Source organism: Lynx canadensis, chromosome A3 (assembly GCF_007474595.2).
Source record: "Lynx canadensis isolate LIC74 chromosome A3, mLynCan4.pri.v2, whole genome shotgun sequence".
Classification (NCBI taxonomy): domain Eukaryota; kingdom Metazoa; phylum Chordata; class Mammalia; order Carnivora; family Felidae; genus Lynx; species Lynx canadensis.
Window position 1 is genome coordinate 102,441,836 of NC_044305.1, and position 19,500 is coordinate 102,461,335.

General features: G+C 40.4%; 1 protein-coding gene across 1 annotated transcript in view; it reads right to left on the reverse strand.

The window, feature by feature from the left end:
* The window catches only part of TTL (tubulin tyrosine ligase), a 39,030-nt gene that overhangs the window by 17,590 nt on the left and 1,940 nt on the right, over positions 1-19,500 (reverse strand). The window contains exons 2-3 of the mRNA XM_030311127.1: positions 18,241-18,319; positions 7,527-7,759 (exon numbers count right to left, since the gene is read on the reverse strand). Coding sequence (XP_030166987.1) covers positions 7,527-7,759; positions 18,241-18,319 — 312 coding nt within the window. The remainder of the gene's footprint in view (positions 1-7,526; positions 7,760-18,240; positions 18,320-19,500) is intronic.

A 19,500-nucleotide genomic window follows, 5' to 3' on the forward strand; every position in this document is an offset into this window, starting at 1 on the left:
GCAGTCACTTGCCATTCCTTCCTTATCCTATTCTCTGACAACCACTAATATACTTGATGTCTCTATGGATTTGCTTAGTCTAGATGATTCATATAAATGGAATCATAAGATATGTGGCCTTTGTGTCTGGCTTCTTCACTTAGCATAATGTCTTCAAGATTCATCCATATTGTAACATGTACCACTACTTCATTCTTCCTTTCCAGGACTTGGTAATATTCCATTGTATGGATATAGCATTTTTGTTCATCCATTCATCAACTGATGGACATTTGAGTTTTTTCCATTGTTGTCTGGTACTTATAAATAATGCTGTTATGAAGATCTTCATAGAAGTTTTTGTGTGGACATGGTTTCAATTCTTTCATGAATATACCTAGGAGTGAACAGTTAGGTCATATGGTAACTCTATGTTTAACTTTTTGAGAAACTGCCAAACTATTTTCCAAAACGTCCATGTCATTTTACATTCTCAATAGCAATATATGAGTATTTCAATTTTGTCACATCCTTGCCAACACTTTCTGTCTTCTTGATTATAGCCATCCTAGTGCGTATGAAGTGGTATCTCATTGCAGTTTTGATTTGCATTTCCCTAATGACTAACAACATTGAACGTGTTTTCATGCGCTTATTGGCCATTTGTATATCTTCTTTGGAGAAATGTCTGTTCAGTTTCTTTGCTCTTTTGTTAATTAGGTTGTTTTTGTTTTTGTTTTTGTTTACTCTTATCCGAGTTCTTTACACATTCTGGATACAGGATATAGATCCACATTCTGGATCCATTATTGCACGGATCCCTCAGTGTTGTTACAACTACTTCCTTCCTCATAACACCCTCCTGACAACTACTAATCTGTTCTCCATTTCCATAATTTTGTCTTTTCAATAATTTTATATAAATACGATTATACAGTATGTGATCTCTGGGGATTGGTTTCTTTCATTCAGCATGATTCCCTGGAGATGCATCTAAGTCGCTGCATGTATCAATAGTTCATTCCCTTTTATTACTGAGTAATATTGCAAGGTATCAATTCACCACAGTTGGCTTAATCCTTCAGCTTTTTTTTTTTTTTTTTTTTTTTTAATCATTCAGCTTCTGAAGGAATCTGAGTTGTTTCCAATTTGGGGCTATTACAAATAAAGCTGCTATGAACAATCATGTATAGATTTTTGCATGGATGTGAGTTTTTATTTTTCTTTCTCTTTCTTTCTCTTTCTTTTCTTTCTTTCTTTAAGTAGGCTCCACACCCAATGTGGGGTTCAAACTCACGACCCTGAGATCAAGAGTCACACACTCCACCAAGTGAGCCAGGCAGGCACCCCAACTTTTAATTTTTCTGGGACAAATGCCCAAGTGTGTTCAATTGCTAGGTTATATGGTCGTTACAGGTTTAGTTTTACAAGAAATCGCCAAACTTTTTTCCATAGGGGTTGTACCATTTTACATTCCCACCAGCACTGTGTGATTGGTCTAGTTTCTCCTGACCCTTGCAGCATTTGCTGTCATTACCATTTATTTTAGTCATTTTAATAGGACTGTTGTGGTTTTAATTTGCATTTCCCTAATGGTTAATAATATTGAAAATCTTTTCATTTGTAATTTTTTATCTGCAGAGCCTTTCAACGGTATGCATTCTCATGTCTTTTGCCTAGTTTCTTTTATTTATTTATTTTTTAAAAATTTATATCCAAATTAGTTAGCATATAGTGCAACAATGATTTCAGGAGTAGATTCCTTAGTGCCCTTCCCCATTTAGCCCATCCCCCCTCCCACAACCCCTCCAGTAACCCTCTGTTTGTTCTCCATATTTATGAGTTTCTTCTGTTTTGGCCCCCTCCCTGTTTTTATATTATTTTTGTTTCTCTTCCCTTATGTTCATCTGTTTTGTCTCTTAAAGTCCTCATATGAGTGAAGGCATATCATTTTTGTCTTTCTCTGACTAATTTCATTTAGCATAATACCCCAGTTCCATCCACGTAGTCACAAATGGCAAGATTTCATTCTTTTTGATTGCTGAGTAATACTCCATTGTATATATATATATACCACATCTTCTTTATCCATTCATCCATTGATAGACATTTGGGCTCTTTCCATACTTTGGCTATTGTTGATAGTGCTGCTATAAACCTGGGGGTGCATGTGTCCCTTCAAAACAGCACACCTGTATCCCATGGATAAATGTCTAGTAGTGCAATTGCTGGGTCGTAGGGTAGTCCTATTTTAGTTTTTTGAGGAATCTCCATACTGTTTTCCAGAGTGGCTGCACCAGCTTGCATTCCCACCAACAATGCAAAAGAAATCCTCTTTCTCTGCATCCTCACCAACATCTGTTGTTGCCTGAGTTGTTAATGTTAGCCATTCTGACAGGTGTAAGGTGGTATCTCATTGTGGTTTTGATTTGTATTTCCCTGATGATGAGTGATGTTGAGCATTTTTTCATGTGTCAGTTGGCCATCTGGATGTCTTCCTGGGGGAAGTGTCTATTCATGTCTTTTGCCCATTTCTTCACTGTATTATTTGTTTTTTGGGTGTTGAGTTTGATAACTTTTTTATAGATTTTGGATACTAACCCTTTATCTGATATGTCATTTGCAAATATCCTCTCCCATTCTGTCAGTTTCTTTCGCCTATTTTCTAATTGGATTCTTTTTATTTTTTTAACTGCTGAGTTTTAAAAGTCATTTATATACTCTAGATATATCCTTTGTCAGATATGTGGTTTGAAGATACCTTCTCCAAGCCTATAGCTTGTATTTTCATCCTCTTTAATAGGGCCTTCACAGAGCTAAACAACCTCAGTTTGTTGAGATTTAATTTATCAACTTTTACTTTTATGGTCATATATGTGATATCAAGATTAAGAACTCTTTGCCCAGCCCTATCTCCTATTTATTTTCCTGAAAAAAATTTTATAGTTCTATACTTTACATTTAAGTCCATAAATCCATTTTGCATTAGTTTTTGTGTAAGGTGTGAGGTTAAGGTGGAAGTTCATTGTTTTTTGTCTAGGGATATCCATCTGCTCCAGCACCATTTGTTGAAAAGTCTATCCTTCCTCTATGGAACTGCTTTTGCACCTTTGTTAAAAATGAGGTGGGCTTGGGGCGTGGTTAAGCGTCCAACTTCAGCTCAGGTCATGATTTCATGGTTCGAGGGTTTGAGCCCCACATCAGGCTCTTTGAGGACAGCTCAGAGCCTGGAGCCTGCTTCAGATTCTGTGTCTCTTCCCCTGCTCTCTGCCCCTCCTCCACTCATGCTCTGTCTCTCTGTCTCAAAAATAAATAAAACATTCCAAAAATGTTTTAAGTAAAAAATGAGGAGGGCATATATGTGGGGTTTATTTCTGAGTTCGCTCTTCCACAGATTCATGTTTCTGCCCCCTCACCAATACTACAGTGTAGTGATTTCTGTAGCCATATAGTATGCTTTAATACCAGATACAATGACACTTCCCATTCGATTCTTCTTTTTCAAAATCATTTAAGCTACTCTAAGGCTTGTGCTTTTCCATATGAATTTTAGAAGAAGCTTTATGTATACACAAAAACCTGGCTGAGGTCTTGATAGCAATCATAGTAGTCATATTAAATCTACAGATCAATTTAGGGTGAACTGACATCTTTACTATGTTGAACTTTGCAATCCATGAACATGGTATATCTGTCCATTTATTTAGGTCCTTTTTGACCTCTTTCACAGTTGTTTTGTAATTTCTTTCTGTTTCATCTCCCTCAGGAACCATACTCAGATATCCTGGTTCCTCTTTATTTCCACTTGCCAGTTTTTTAGTATAGAACTTAGTCTCTTCTCTTCACTTCTTCTAAAATAGTTATCCTGGGGCGCCTGGGTGGCGCAGTCGGTTAAACGTCCGACTTCAGCCAGGTCACGATCTCGCGGTCCGTGAGTTCGAGCCCCGCGTCAGGCTCTGGGCTGATGGCTCAGAGCCTGGAGCCTGTTTCCGATTCTGTGTCTCCCTCTCTCTCTGCCCCTTCCCCGTTCATGCTCTGTCTCTCTCTGTCCCAAAAATAAATAAACGTTGAAAAAAAAAATTTAAAATAGTTATCCTAAAACACCCCTTCCTACTAATGCCCTGAAACTGTATCACCTTTGATGCCTTGCTCTCCATAATCTGCTCACATTCCCTTCTATCTGTCCCAACTTTGTTTTCCTTATGTTATTCCTTATGTAAATTATTTCTTATTGAAAAAGGAATATACCTAATGCTGATAGGTGGGGAAAATAAAGGAAGAAGGTAGAAAGATACATTTTGATAACTTTAAAAACTATTATCATTGCAAAAAACATGGCATTAAAGTGAAATAGAAAAGTTACCTACAGTCTTACTTCCTAATTATTTTTATCTTTTAATATTACCTTCCTTTCCATAAGAGTAAAGACTGGCTCAATCACAGTGAACTTGCCTTAAACTGTCAATTTTTTTCACTTAATATTGTCAATACTTTCACTGTTTCTACATTAACATCACAATTACGTCAGTAGCTGAAAAAATATCCCATTGTGTGGATATAAAAAATTACACATTTATTTGCTGATTATTGGACAGTGGGATTGTTTCTAAGTAACACTTTGCTATTACAGGTCACATAATAAATCACTCTTCTTTTAAAATATTTTCCTGAAGTTAAGTTTTCGGGAATGAGATTAGTGGGCCAAAGCCTATGCATTCTTTATGGCTCTTCCTCTGTATTATCTTATTACTTTTTCAAAAGTCTGTGTATCACCACTAAGAGGAAGCAGTTCATAACAAACTTTCAGCAACAGTATGACTGAAGGTTTTTATTTTATAGGTATAAAATGATACATAAAATCTACATTTATTTTGTAAGTGTTGGATACCAGTGTAGCATGTTTCCATGTTTCATTAACTGTATTTCTAATGTTATTTCTTTATATCCTCACTAACTAAACCTGGAGAAATTATGAAGAAACTCAGGAATTCTTTTTTTTTATTTATAAATTTTTTTTAACGTTTATTTATTTTTGAGACAGAGAGATACAGAGCATGAACAGGGGAGGGGCAAAGAGAGAGGGAGACACAGAATCGGAAGCAGGCTCCAGGCTCCGAGCCATCAGCCCAGAGCCCGACGCGGGGCTCGAACTCATGGACCACGAGATCGTGACCTGAGCCGAAGTCGGACGCTCAACCGACTGAGCCACCCGGGCACCGCTGGAATTCTTTAAAAAGTTTTAAGGTGATAGTCTTTTTTCTTCTTTGTTCTCATCTCAACTATTTATCTGGAAATAGATGCATCTCTAGCCTTCTACTACATTGGGTCCATGAGGGCAAGAGATCAGGTCTATTTTATCATCAATGTATCTCCAAACACTCATGACTTCATTCATTTGTTCATTCATCACTCAATACAGATATTGAACTTTTGCTGGGTTCCAGGTGCTGCCCCGGCACCAGGGAGACAGCACTGAACACAGATGTGACAGGGACTGCCTATGCTTTAATAGGATCTGGGTCTGCTGTACTGTGTGTAGACTCTGGAGGGCGGCCAAGGGCAGGAGGACAGGGAGCAATGCTCCAGGTGAGTGGTGAAGGTGGCTACAATGCAAAATGTGTGGTGGGGTGGTGAACAGGAGGTCTTCATACTGGATACAGTGTGAAGGTTGAGTCAACTATTCCCAGCATCTGATACATACTCAATATTTGTTTAACAAGAATATAAGACATTCATTCATCCTAATGGTTTAATTTTGTAGTTACCAAACAAAACAAATGCATACCACTTATCTCAACTTCTCAAGCAAAATTTCTTCTTTGTTTGGCATTCTATTCTCTTTTTACCACTCCCTGATGCTGACCACGACTCCATGTCTTGTCTTGGTGAGGGTCCAGGTACCACCCAGGTAGGATCACTGCCATGACCTGACATGTCCTTCGCCAAAGGCCCTGCCTTACTCCTGGTTCTCACTCCAGCTAAGGCTCCATGATACAGGATATCCTTACAATGGCCATTATGACTCAAGCCCAAATCCAAAGAAGGAGTATGGAGTACTGCAAATGTCTATTTCCTCTTCCAATTTCCCCATTTATCATTAGAACCAAGCTACTAGGATTGGTATTTGAGAAGAGGTCACAAGAGGGGAGAGAGAAGTAGGTGAGGTACCTGGCTCGTGGCAAGAGTCCAACTCTCCCACTTTCAGGAGATTCCAGGTGATGCCCTCCTGTCTCATGGTTGGTGGAAAAGAAGGTGAGGTCCACTGGACCGGGAATAGAAATGAATACCAATGGCCAGATGGTCTTCCAAGGCAACAAAAGAAGAATTAAGTTCAAAATGGAATGGTTTTAAAAGGAGCATATGATGGTAGCTACAGAGATAGACCGTGTTTATGTGTTCATTACATTGGGAACAGCCTGTATTTTGAGCCTGAGTCAATATTCTAAATCTCATTCCTTCTATGCATTCATTCAACACATATTTACTGAGTGCCTCTGGGGAGGGTACAGAGATGAACAAGACAGAATGTCTGTGTTTAAATGGAGCTTATGGTAGGATAGAGGAGACGAGCAGATAAACAGATATGTAATATAGTGCTGGGGAGAGGTTAGTACAAGGATAAAAAAATAAAGCAAGGCAAAGGACAGAGAGCAATGGACATACAAGCTATTTAGAAAAAAAAAAAAAGGCTTCTCTGACAAGGTAACATTTGAGCTGAAAGAAATAGAAAATAATCGATAAGCACATTCAAGATACACAGACAAATTTAGAGTATTTGTAGGACTCTAGGCAGGCATGGTTATAGAACAGTGAACGAGGCAAAGAACAGAGATGGGACCAGAGATACAAGCAAATGTCAAATGGTGTCGGCTACCATCAGCAATCTGGAGCTTATCTGAACTGCATTGGGAAGCCAGCTGGTCAGTCTTGAGCAGGGAGTAAAATGATTAGATTTGTGTTTTTAGATACCACTCTCTCTTAGAGGAGAACTGGCTGGGAGCAGGCACAGCAGTTACACAGACCAGAGACAATAATAGTTTAAACTTCAAGTAAGAGCAGTAGAAATGGCAAGAAAAAGTCTAATTCAGAATGTGCTTTGAAGGTAGAGCTAACAAGACTTGCTGATGCATTAGGTATGGATTATAAAGAAAAGAGCAGTCAAGGAGGAATCCTAGGTTTGGGGCTTCGGAGACTAGGTGAGGAGTGGGATCACATACTACGTGGGAAGACTGAAAAGAGGGGTAGGCTGGGGTGGGTTAAGTTGGGCAGGAAATGAAGAGTTCTGTATCAGACATGTTACATTTGAAATGCCCTCCACACTGGATCTGGAGCGTAGAGGGAAATATTTTGGCTGGAGGTATACGTTTAGAAGTCATCAGTACCTAGATAAATATTTAAAACTACGTAACTAGACATGGTCTCCACCCTTGAGCATTCAGATTAGAACAGTCATTCACCTAAAGATATCATTGAATTCTACTGCACAATAGAACAAAGCACATAGGAACCTACAGGAAAGAAAGAAGGGAACAGCAATGCCAACTCACCTTTGGCACCAGCTGATGACTTTGCAATCCAAACATTGCCTTCTCCCTCTTCCTTCTTTCTGTTGTAAGAAGCCAGGAAGAATTCCCTTTCATCTGTCCTTGAGCTATGGATCGGTGGGTGGATTCCATTCTGTGCTGGGGCAACTGGGGTCTTGAGATTAGTTGGGTAAATCACATAGGACTCTGGAAACCATGTGCAGGACTCAGCCAGGTCTGGGCTCGTCTTGATTAGCCTGACAGATGACAGAGGGTCAGTCTCCCTTCTTAGTACACCCTGCCACTCCATTCAGAAAAGCCAGTGCTTTCCCCCAGAGCTTGTCAGGAGGCAGGGCAATACCAGAGCCAGGAGCTGGTTTCTTTATCCCACTCTGCTCTTGGCCTCGCTGAGCAGACCCGTAAGACACTATTGGGCAGCACATAGCTACTACCTGCAACCCTTAAGGCATGTTCCAAATAGTTAAACAGGAGCTTAATGTCTAGAACTTTAGCTCCTTTTATTTGTTTACTTTAAAAGCAGTATTTAACTAGGTTATCTTTCACTTTTTTAAAGTTCATTTATTTATTTTGAGAGAGACAGAAACAGTGTGAGTAGGGGACGGGCAGGGAGCGAGAGAGAATCCCAAGCAGGCTCCACGCTGCCAGCACGAAGACTGACACAGGGCTCAAACTCATGAAACCTCAAGATCATGACCTGAGTGGAAACCAAGAATCAGACGCTTAACTGAATGAGCCAAGAAGGCGCCCTCAGAACTTCAGCTGTTTTTAAAATGCGTCTCTCTTGGGGCGCCTGGGTGGCGCAGTCGGTTAAGCGTCCGACTTCAGCCAGGTCACAATCTCGCGGTCCGTGAGTTCGAGCCCCGCGTCGGGCTCTGGGCTGATGGCTCAGAGCCTGGAGCCTGTTTCCGATTCTGTGTCTCCCTCTCTCTCTGCCCCTCCCCCGTTCATGCTCTGTCTCTCTCTGTCCCAAAAATAAATAAACGTTGAAAAAAAAAATTTTTTAAATGCGTCTCTAGGGGTGCCTGGGTGGCGTGGTTGGTGAAGCGTCTGACTTCGGCTCAGGTCATGATCTTACGGTCTGTGGGTTCGAGCCCCACGTCGGGCTCTGTGCTGACAGCTCAACACTCTGTCTCTCTCTCTCTCTCTCTCAAAAATAAATAAACATACATACATACATAAATACATAAATTAAAAAAACACATCCCTGGGGCGCCTGGGTGGCGCAGTCGGTTAGGCGTCCGACTTCAGCCAGGTCACGATCTCGCGGTCCGTGAGTTCGAGCCCCGCGTCGGGCTCTGGGCTGATGGCTCAGAGCCTGGAGCCTGTTTCCGATTCTGTGTCTCCCTCTCTCTCTGCCCCTCCCCCGTTCATGCTCTGTCTCGCTCTGTCCCAAAAATAAATAAACGTTGAAAAAAAAAAAAATTTAAAAAAAAAAAAACACATCCCTAAGGAAACTGGAAGTAAGTCTGAAACCATACTTTTTCAACATTTACGTTGTGGTTAGGCTAAACTTATGCTAAAAAACAAAGTAGAGAATTTAGGAAACTATATTCTAGTATTTACTAGAAAAAATACTATCTTGGCCCAACTCTCTGAAGAACAAAGGCCACTGCTTAGGAATCTGAGTTATCCGGGGCACCTGGGTGGCTCAGTCAGTTAAGCATCCAACTTCGGCTCAGGTCATGATCTCACAGTTGTGTGGGTTCAAGCCCCGTGTCAGGCTCTGTGCTGACAGCTCAGAGCCTGGAGCCTGCTTCGGATTCTGTGTCTCCCCTCTGTGCCCTTCCCCTGCTCACGCTCTCTCTCTGTCTCTCAAAAATCAATAAAAATGTTAAAAAATATATTTTAAAAAGGAATCCAATTATCTATTTAGTTCATTGCTTGTTTTTAGCTCAACCTGGCTTCAATGACTATTAGAATAAAGGAGGAATCTATCTTTTTTTAATGTTTACTTATTTATTTTGAGAGAGAGAGAGAATAGGGGATGGGTGGGGGAGAGAGGGAGAGAGAGAGAATGAATATCCCTGACCTGGGGCTTGAACTCATGAATTGTGAGATCATGACCTGAGCCAAAATCCAAGAGTCAGACGCTTAACTGACTGAGCCACCCAGACACCCCAGAATAAAGGAGACACAGAATAACAGGGCACAGGACTCCAGTGATCATAACTAAAAACACCTCCTGACCCCAAAACAACATACATGACAGAAGATAAAGTCAGGCCATGAGCAAGGCACTTAATAAACACAAGGGCTTACTAAGGGCCTCCCATTGCATTTACTCTCCAATCAGACCCCCAAAGGGGAAAGCACTAGCATCCCATTTCATAGATGAGGCACTGGGTCCAACCAAGAAGTAAATTTCCAAAGATCATAAAGGTAGTAAGAAATAGGTACTATGCAAGCTCCAAACTCCCAGTCCTCACTCGAAACTTACTCTTACTTCCCAGGAATCAGAGGCAGGAAGGAACCCACACAAAGATCTGCAGGCCTTCCCTAAGGTGCACTCCCTTCACTATCTAGAACAGAACTATTAATGTTAAGCCTGTGTTAAGATCCACCAGCAAGGGGCACCTGGGTGGCTCAGTTGGTTAAGCATCCAACTTGATTTCAGCTCAGGTCATGACCTCATGGTTCGTGAGATCATGCCCCATGTCAGACTCTGTGCTGAGAGCACAGAGCATGCTTGGGATTCCCTCTCTCCTTCTCTCTCTCTGCCTCTCCCCTGCTCATACTGGCAGGCTCTCTCTCTCACTCTCTTTTAAAGAATTAACATTAAAAAAAAAAAAAAAAGATCCACCTGCAAAATCAATCTATGAGCAAACGGCAGAAATAATGAAATTTTCAATAGAGATTTAAAGTAAAATTATTTTTTCAGAATTTTTAAATGTTTTTATTTATTTTTGAAAGAGCATGAACGGGGGAGGGAGAGAGAGAGAGAGGGAGACACAGAATCTGAAACAGGTTCCAGGCTCTGAGCTGTCAGCACAGAGCCCAACATGGCGTTCAAACTTGTGAACTGTGAGATTATGACCTGAGCTGAAGTGGGACGCTTACCTGACTCAGCCACCCAGGTGCCCCTAAAGTAAAATTATTTTTAAGCCAAAGGCAACAGAATTTGAAAGTTACTTGAATTCAAAGGAACAAAAATCAATAAATTTCTAACTCACTGAATATTCAACTCTATCTACACTGGCCAAACAGCAGCCACTAGCCACACGTGGCCTCTGAGTACTTGAAATCTGGCCAATGTGACATGGGAACTGAATTTTAAACTTTAGTTTTAATGTAAAAACTGAAGTGTTGTATTCTCCCATTATTCACAACTTCACTCTTTTGGTAGGATGACATTAACCATTGCACGACCTCAGATATTTCTCCGGTCCTGCAGCAGGCACGTCAGGCCATGTGTTGTTCCTAGTAGCTGACATAAACATGTCACTGTTCTACTCTGCGACAATAGATTGATTCAGTTCAAGTGACTTTATCCCCCATCCATTGATGAAGCATCATAACGTGCTTATTATGCGGACAGCACGAGTTACAATGGTAACTATGTAAATCGTAACTGGCAACTACTGTGAAATGTAACTATGTATCTAGCTAAAAAACAAGTAGAGAAAAAGTTTTAAATTTAAAACAAAGGCATACTACCAATGCCAAATATTTTTTTTGTAAAGTTAATGTGATAGTTTTACTCCCTTTGAGTTTGTGTATCATTCACACCTTCATTGCTACAATTCCATCTGCTCTTAACCTGACGATTGACTTCATAAGCACAGCCTCCAGCATATTCCTGGTGTACCCCAGACAGTTATTTACCATGGCTTTGATAGAGGAAGAAATTTCTCCTCTCAGTTTTTGATTCTCATTTAAAAAATTTTTTTAATGTTTATTGAATTTTGGGAGACAGAAAGAGACAGAGCATTAGTGGGGGAGGGACAGAGAGAGAAGGAAACAATCTGAACCAGGCTCCAGGCTGCGAGCTGTCAGCACAGAGCCCTGTGCAGGGCTCGAACCCAGGAACCTGAGCCGAAGTTGGATGCTTAACCAACTGGGCCACCCAGGTGCCCCTTGATTCTTATCTTTTTAATCAAAGACTGACGCAGAATTGAGTGGGGATGCCAAAGCTAGAACTATGACCAGGACAGTAATGGGAAAAAAAAAAAAAAAAAAAGAATTGGCAGAAGCTATGACAGAAATTACACAACCAATGGCAACTGCAACTTGCTATAGCAGAGTTACAAAGGAGACATTTTCAGAAAATACATAGTGTAATGAATTTCATAAGCAGTTTCCACTCAACCATAAGAAAATGGGTCGGGGGAGCAAACCAAAAAACAGACTTTTGGGGCGCCTGGGTGGCTCAGTCGGTTAAGCGGCCGACTTCGGCTAAGGTCATGATCTCGCAGTCCATGAGTTTGAGCCCCGCTTCGGGCTCTGTGCTGACAGCTCAGAGCCTGGAGCCTGTTTCAGATTCTGTGTCTCCCTCTCTCTGACCCTCCCCCATTCATGCTCTGTCTCTCTCTGTCTCAAAAATAAATAAACGTTAAAAAAAATTAAAAACAACAACAACAACAAAAAACAGACTTTTAACTATAGAGAACAAACTGGTGGTTACCAGAGGGGAGGTGGGTGGGGGATGGGGATTAAGGAATGCACTTGTCATGATGAGCACCAGGTGTTGTAATAAGGCTTTGAATCAGTAAATTCTACACCTGAAGCTAATATTATACTGTATGTTAGCTAACTGAAATTTAAATAAAAACTTAAAAAAAATCAATGAAATTTGTGGTTGAAATCAGAATTAAATACCTAACAAAAAATGTTTAAACATATTTTTTAACAGGCTCTGAACTTGTAACTTTGGTCAGTTATAAAATGGCATGGATTCTTGCACAAAAAAGAAAACCATTTCTATTTATTTGTTTGTTTGTGTATTTATTTATGTATATATTTATATTTTAGAGAGAGAGAGTGAGCAAGGGAGAGGGACAGGAGAAAGAGAGTTGGGGGCTCAACTGACTGAGCCACCGAGGCGCCCCCAAAAAACCATTTTAGATAGAAATACAGCTGGAGGAAATATTTTGAGGAAAACAGTAAAAATAAGACATTTTACAAAGAGTGAGCAATCTTTAGCTAAGTCATGAATACTGCCCAAAGAATACAAAACTTTTCTAATAGTATCAAAGACTGATTCAAAAATGGAAAAATCTTAAATATTTTCCTTCAGTTTTAGTTGAATTCTGTGACATAAGATGTTGCCCAATGAATATTTTGGGAATGTTCTGCTTCCAATATTTTTTATAAATTTACTTAGTTATTTATCTTGAGAGAGAGAGCAAAAGAGCACACACACGCACACACAAGTGAGGGATGGGCAGAGAGGGAGAGGGAGAGAAACCTAGGCAGGCTCTGCACTGTCAGTTCAGAGCCCAACATGGGGCTCAAACTCACAAATTGTGAGATCATAACCTGAGCTGAAATCAAGAATCAGACGCCTAACTGACTGAGCCATCTAGGCGCCCCTCAAAGAATTTTCAAATACATGAAAAAATATCAAATTTCAGCCTTAAAACTACCAACCTTGTGGTGTAGATATTTTTAAATCTTTTATATCTGTCAAAGAAGAATCTCACCTACATGTGAAAATTTCTATTGTGACAGTGCTTCAGCTAGGTTGGGTTGAAATCTGATTTATTGGGATTTTAATACACCGATGCTTCCTTTAGTGTTTCATTGTACTATATGGTACATATTGGAAACACTTGCACTCAGTTTTCTGAAGCCCACTCTATGAAAACTATCAGGGATACAGTTGTTGAAATGGTTTAGTATATACTTGCAAATGCTACAATGATTCCCCAGTATGGAACTGTTGAAAGAAACAGAAGACAATAGATTTAATGATACTGTGTTCTTTGCCAGTGTTCACTAATTGAGAGAAAGGAGTTCTACAAAGATTCACTATATTGTCAACTCCAAATCAGATTCTCTTGAAATAAAAGAAAATGCTTCCCAAATCAATAATTATTTTATTCAGTAATCAAAGATAAAAAGTGGCAGTATGATTTACATCTTCTCATCAATATACGCTCTAGGCGATCAAGCTAAAGTTGAAGCTCCAAGGAAGGGAAAAGATCTTATTTATGACCTAACCAGACAGGTGTGAGAATTTATGCTCCAATTTCATAACACAGCCAACAATAATGATTTCACATATTTTTATAACATGACTCAGTATAGGAGAGCCTGGGTGGCTCAGCTGGTTAAGCATCTGACTCTGGATTTCAGCTGAGGTCATGATCTCAGTTAATAAGATCAAGCCCTGCTTCAGGCACAGCGCTTGACAGCATGGAGCCTGCTTGGGATTCTCTCGCTCTCTCTGCCCTTCCCCAACTTGTGCATGGGCGCATGTGCACATGCTTTCTCTCTCTGTTTCTCTCTCTCTCAAAATAAAGAAATAAACATTTAAAAAGAGCATGACTCAGTATGTAGAAGATTTAAATTGAAATAGACAGCATTATGCAAATTGGCTACAAAAACTAAAGAAAAGTTTTAAGAACACTTTGTTGATATTGCTAAATTTAGAATTTCTTTTCACTTTATTCAATATCTCTTTTGAATTAGATATTAATAATACATGTTGACATAAGAGTTGATGAATTTATTTAACTTAGATATAGTTCTGAAAACTCAAGTCATTCTTCTAAAAATATGAACCAGTTTTGCCAATGTGTCTGCAACTATGAAAGGAAAATGATTTTTCATTGAGTTACTGAAAAACTTTATGTGGGAACAACTTGAGTATGTAAATCAACATTTCAACCATAAATGTTCATGAAATCTAAATACAGAGCAACGGTTTTAGATGAAAATTTAGTGTCTGGATTAAGATGTTCCAAAAATGTGAACTTATACCAGAGTTTGAAGACTCAGAAAGAGAACAAAATCTATAAAATATCTCATTAATTGTTTTTATATTAATAACATATCAAACTGATTATTTTGGATTTTTCTGGTTAAATAAAATATATTATTAAAGTAAAATATTAATCTATCACCAAAGAACTGATCACCTTGAGGAAATTAATCAAGTCAAATTTGGAATCAGCAAGGCCAGGTCTCCAAGGACTTCAGTCAGTCTAGCAAGACAGGTTTTCATTTGAAGCTTGTTGTGGCCAACCAGCCCCCTGCCATCGCCTCACCACACTCTCATTCAGTTCCGGCAGAGAACAGAATTCATTGTTCCATAAAAGCGAGAAGAAATATTCAGGATTTCCCAGGGTTGACTCAATCAACTCATAAGCTACAGTAAGAACTGCTTCAACGAGTATGAAATAATGGATTTAATCTTTAAAATTCTTCCTCTCAAATGTTTTTCGACCAGGAGGTAAAAAGAAAATTTGTCCAAGGCCAACCTGTTCTCAATACTGACCTCCTTATAACAGCTAAAAATATCAAGAAAAAGGAACGAAGAGTGTTTATATTTACAAATAAAATAGCTGGAGAAGTCAGAAATACGTTGTTGTGTAATTATTATTCCATCTACCATCTGATAGAAGGAACTATGAAGGAATTAGGAAACCGACATTCCATTTTGGCTTAAAAAAGAGAAATAAACTATGATCATTTGCTGTAACATCAATTCTAAATGCAGTGATTTTTGTTGTAGTGTATAAAATATTTTCAGGCTCAGCTTTTGAAACAATTGTTTAAATAGAAAAAGGTCAACACAAGCTTCTACAATGGACCAAACATTTCATTTTTTTTTCATTTTTTTTTTTAATGTTTATTTATTTTTGAGACAGAGAGAGACAGAGCACGAATGGGGGAGGGTCAGAGAGAGGGAGACACAGAATCCAAAACAGGCTCCAGGCTCTGAGCTGTCAGCACAGAGCCCGACGCGGGGCTCGAACCCACGGACCGCGAGATCATGACCTGAGCCGAAATCGGCCGCTTAACCGACTGAGCCACCCAGGCGCCCCTGGACCAAACATTTCATAATGTTACCATGGTATGTATACCCAAACCCAATAAAAACAAGTTTAAAGTTAGGATTCAAGGGAGAGTAGTAGAAAACACAAATAGATTTCTGTGGATATCAAGGATTTTAAATTATTAAAGAACTTTACCAAAACGATTAATTTATAGAGTTTGTAATAAAAATATTTTAACAATTAAAAAAAGTAAAATATATTGCACCTATTTCTTTGTATTTATTTTAATGTGGCTACTAGGAAATTTAAAATTACACATGTGGCTGGCATTCTGTTTCTGCTGGACAGCATCCTTTGCAATTGTTCCATTCCCTCAGAAACCCATTTAGAAGGAAATCACAAATGGAGGCTCATTTATACATATTAGGGGAAAAACTTCACAGGAGAAAAAGAAAGCCTTCAACCTAGGTCAGAGAGAAAAGCCACTCAGGGCTCTAAGACTACAGCCACAGGGTGTTGATGAATTTGTCAAAGTCCCTGAAGTAACAGGAGGAAGGCACTTGCTGTCAAGGGTCCAGTGGAGAACACTATCGAGACTCTAGGAAGCCCTGTGAGGGATGCCCAGTCACATGGCCCATAGGTTCATTTGTACAGACTGGAACTGCACAACGTGTAGCGACATTAACTGCTACAGCAATGGGCAACCCAGTTATCCTCTATCAGTTGGCATTCTGCCCTACATTAAAATGAGGAAATTACATTTTTTACTCTTTGGAGCCCTCTGAAGCCATACAAAATTATGGAGAGAGACAAAATGACAAAGGGAACCATCGCTTCCTGGAACTACTACAATCCCTTGCCAGCCACCTAAGAGAATGAAGGAAGCTTATGAGGATAATGACAACCCCCAGCCTGCATAAACCATGTCACCATTTACAAGGTGTCATCACAGACCATGTCACCTGTCACAGAGGGGCAAAGAACAAGTATAATCATCCTCATCCACACTGACAGATGGGTCACTGGGATTTAGAGCGGTGCTGTCCAGGGTCACAGAGATCTAGATACCTACTCAGACCCAATCAGGACCCCAGTCACGTGGTCATGCCACTTCATTATAACTAACTATGCAAGTATGTAGAATGTTACGTACATAATTTTTACAACATCCTCTGTTCATACTTCTAAAAGCTAAATTCTCCCTTTATCTTCAGATAAAAAAAAAAGTCATAGAAAAAAGATTGAATAAACCTTAAAAATTTTTTTTAAATGAATGATCTGGATAAATAATCATGTCCCACTTCTACTCTTAGCTCTGGTGAAACAATCTTTTGTGTTCTAAACATGTAAATATGTAATAAGAATTCAGAAAGCTTCACTCACCTTTAGGAGTGGATGGTGAATCATGAAAATCCATCACAGACAGAACTGGATATATAAGTTACTGGGGCCAATGAGTATGGACAAAAAGGGGAAGCTAATGCCATGAACACTCAACTTAGTAAATAGATAGGGCCCAGAGTGAAATGTGGGTGGGGAAAAGAGCATTTGCGTTGAGTCATATCTTCCAGTGTCTTCCTCCCTAAAGGATTTGTTAGGCTACACACGCATGTTCATTAGTCTTCATGGAAAGAATACTGGAGACTCGTTACAACCCTGATTGGGGGGCACTACCCAGTTCTTTCCTACTGAAATGATAACAATAATAGCAGTGACAGGCATAATAACAGTAGTAACAGCTTTTACTTATGTGGTGTGAACTATGAGACAGACATTATTCAAAGCCAGCACATAAATGAACTCATGTAATTCTTACAACGACCCTGAGGTGGTTACTATTATCCCCATTTTATTTACAGAAGGAGAAACCAAGGCACAGAGTCCAGTACTTGCTACCACTGTGCCATATACGTTACATGTGTCGCCTTAGCTAATCCTCACAGCCACCTTGTGAGGTAGATTCTGAGGCCTGGGGGGATGAGGAAATACACCCAAGCTAATGAGAGGGAGAGCTGGGATTAAAACCCAAGCTACTAATCCTCCCCCTTAATCCCTGTATAATACTGTTTCCCCCTACCTTATGGGACCGTTCTTACGACACCTAGCCATAACCCCACTGCTTGGAGGTGGGCAGTATAGCAGATACTGACTGTTATACCCGGCCTGGGTGTCCTTTCTGGGACCCCTGGCTGCTATGAGCTGGCTGCCAAGAGCTCACGTATGCCTCTTCTGCAGGGTCTAGCCCCTGTCCAGAAATGGAGGGGAACCTACATTCTCCACTTCCCCTAACAGCCAGTGGCTGACTGGTATTAGAGGACAGAAGCCAGGTCCTCTCGTCTCAGTTCGGAGGTACCATTTATTCCCGAGCTCCATGGAGTCAGGCTGAGGAGAGACTTCGGCTGAAACCGTGTCTTTGCTTGGCTTCCTCCCCTGCTGTCTGGCCCCCCGCCTTGCTTCTGGATGAGTTTCTCCCAAGAGCCTTCACCTCCACCCCTCCACCCCCCTGCCATTAGTCACCCACCACATAAGAATCCTGGGCCTCCCATTCTGCTTCTAGGGAGCCTCACCTAAGAGACAGGATTTATCAGGCGCAAACAGCAAAGTTTTAGACTGTAATCAAAGTAGCACGGAGGATACTCTGGAACTAATATTGTTGGCTTTTTAGAAAAAAGTATTTTTGTCCAGAAAAAAAAAATCCCACATTTTTGCTAAAGGGCTTCAGGATGAAAGTTGAAAACATTTATGTAATAGACTGAAAATGAATCTTCAACACTTACTTCACTAAAGAAGCTTTGCGACACAGTTTGTCAGCCCCCCTGTAGTAATTCACCAACTGCATCAGCCCAGGCTCGTGACCTATAAAGGAAAGAGGAGGCTGAGAAGGGAAAGAGGACAGGTGGGAAATGACAATGTCAGCACCAGCACGCAGGAGAGAGAACAGCTGTGTCATGCCGAGCTTTTCCTTCTCTCATTTCAAGACTGGTTGGTGGAAATGGAACAATTCCATTGCCCTGCACCTGTACCCCCTTCCACAGAATAGAACCAGAAACCCTCCCCCTCCCCAGAGTGGATATTAAAGTTACCAATATCCTAGGTCTGCCGAACACGACTGCTGCCTTTGTTTTTTCTTCTTAGGGCGGAAGGGTATTTTCTATTTCACCTCTCTTTGATCCCCCCCAAACCCCACTCTTGGCTTCACACATAGGGACTTAGTAGTCTCTGCATAGTAGGACTTTATTTTTTTTTACACTTTAAAAATATTTATCTATTTGTGGAAGAGAGACAGAGCATGAGCTGGGGAGGGGCAGAGAGAGAGAGAGAAAGGAGACATAGAATCCGAAGCAGGCTTCAGGCTCTGAGCTGTCAGCACAGAGCCTGACGTGGGGGTCGAACCCATGAACCATGAGATCATGACCTGAGCTGAAGTCAGATGCTTAACTGACTGAGCCACCCAGGCACCCCAAGCACAGTAGGACTTCAACAGTGACGCCTTGGCACCCCTAACCTTGCTTTCTATAGCCATCAAAGAAGCACTAGGACTAGGATATTACTGTCTTCAAGCATGTCTAACTCTGTGAGCTTCTGGGAGAGCCACAAGAGGTGAAGGAAGATAGTAGAGAAGCCATGTCTATAAAATCAGAAGCCCTGAAGACTTTCTTCTGTGTATCTCCCACAGAGAAACTCATTTTCAATGAATCCTACCGCATGTCCCCTCCTCCATAAAACAGAGCAGAGAGGATACAAACAAGAACAAAAGCCTTAATATTTGTTTAAATTCCTAACAAAATGCATTCAATTTCCAGCAACAAAAATAAAAGTAAAACCAAACAAAGGGAGTCTGAGTAGAAGATGCCAGAGGTAAAAAGGATACATCTGAGAACAGCATATAATCAAATAAAAATATTTAGGTACTAACTTGCTCTCACTGTCTCCCTGGGACAGATGAACCTGCCTCACACCTGCGCCTACCTTCTCATCCCCATGGCAAGGGCATTCCTGAGACTTTATCTGGCTCTATAAGCCATCTCCTTGGGTTT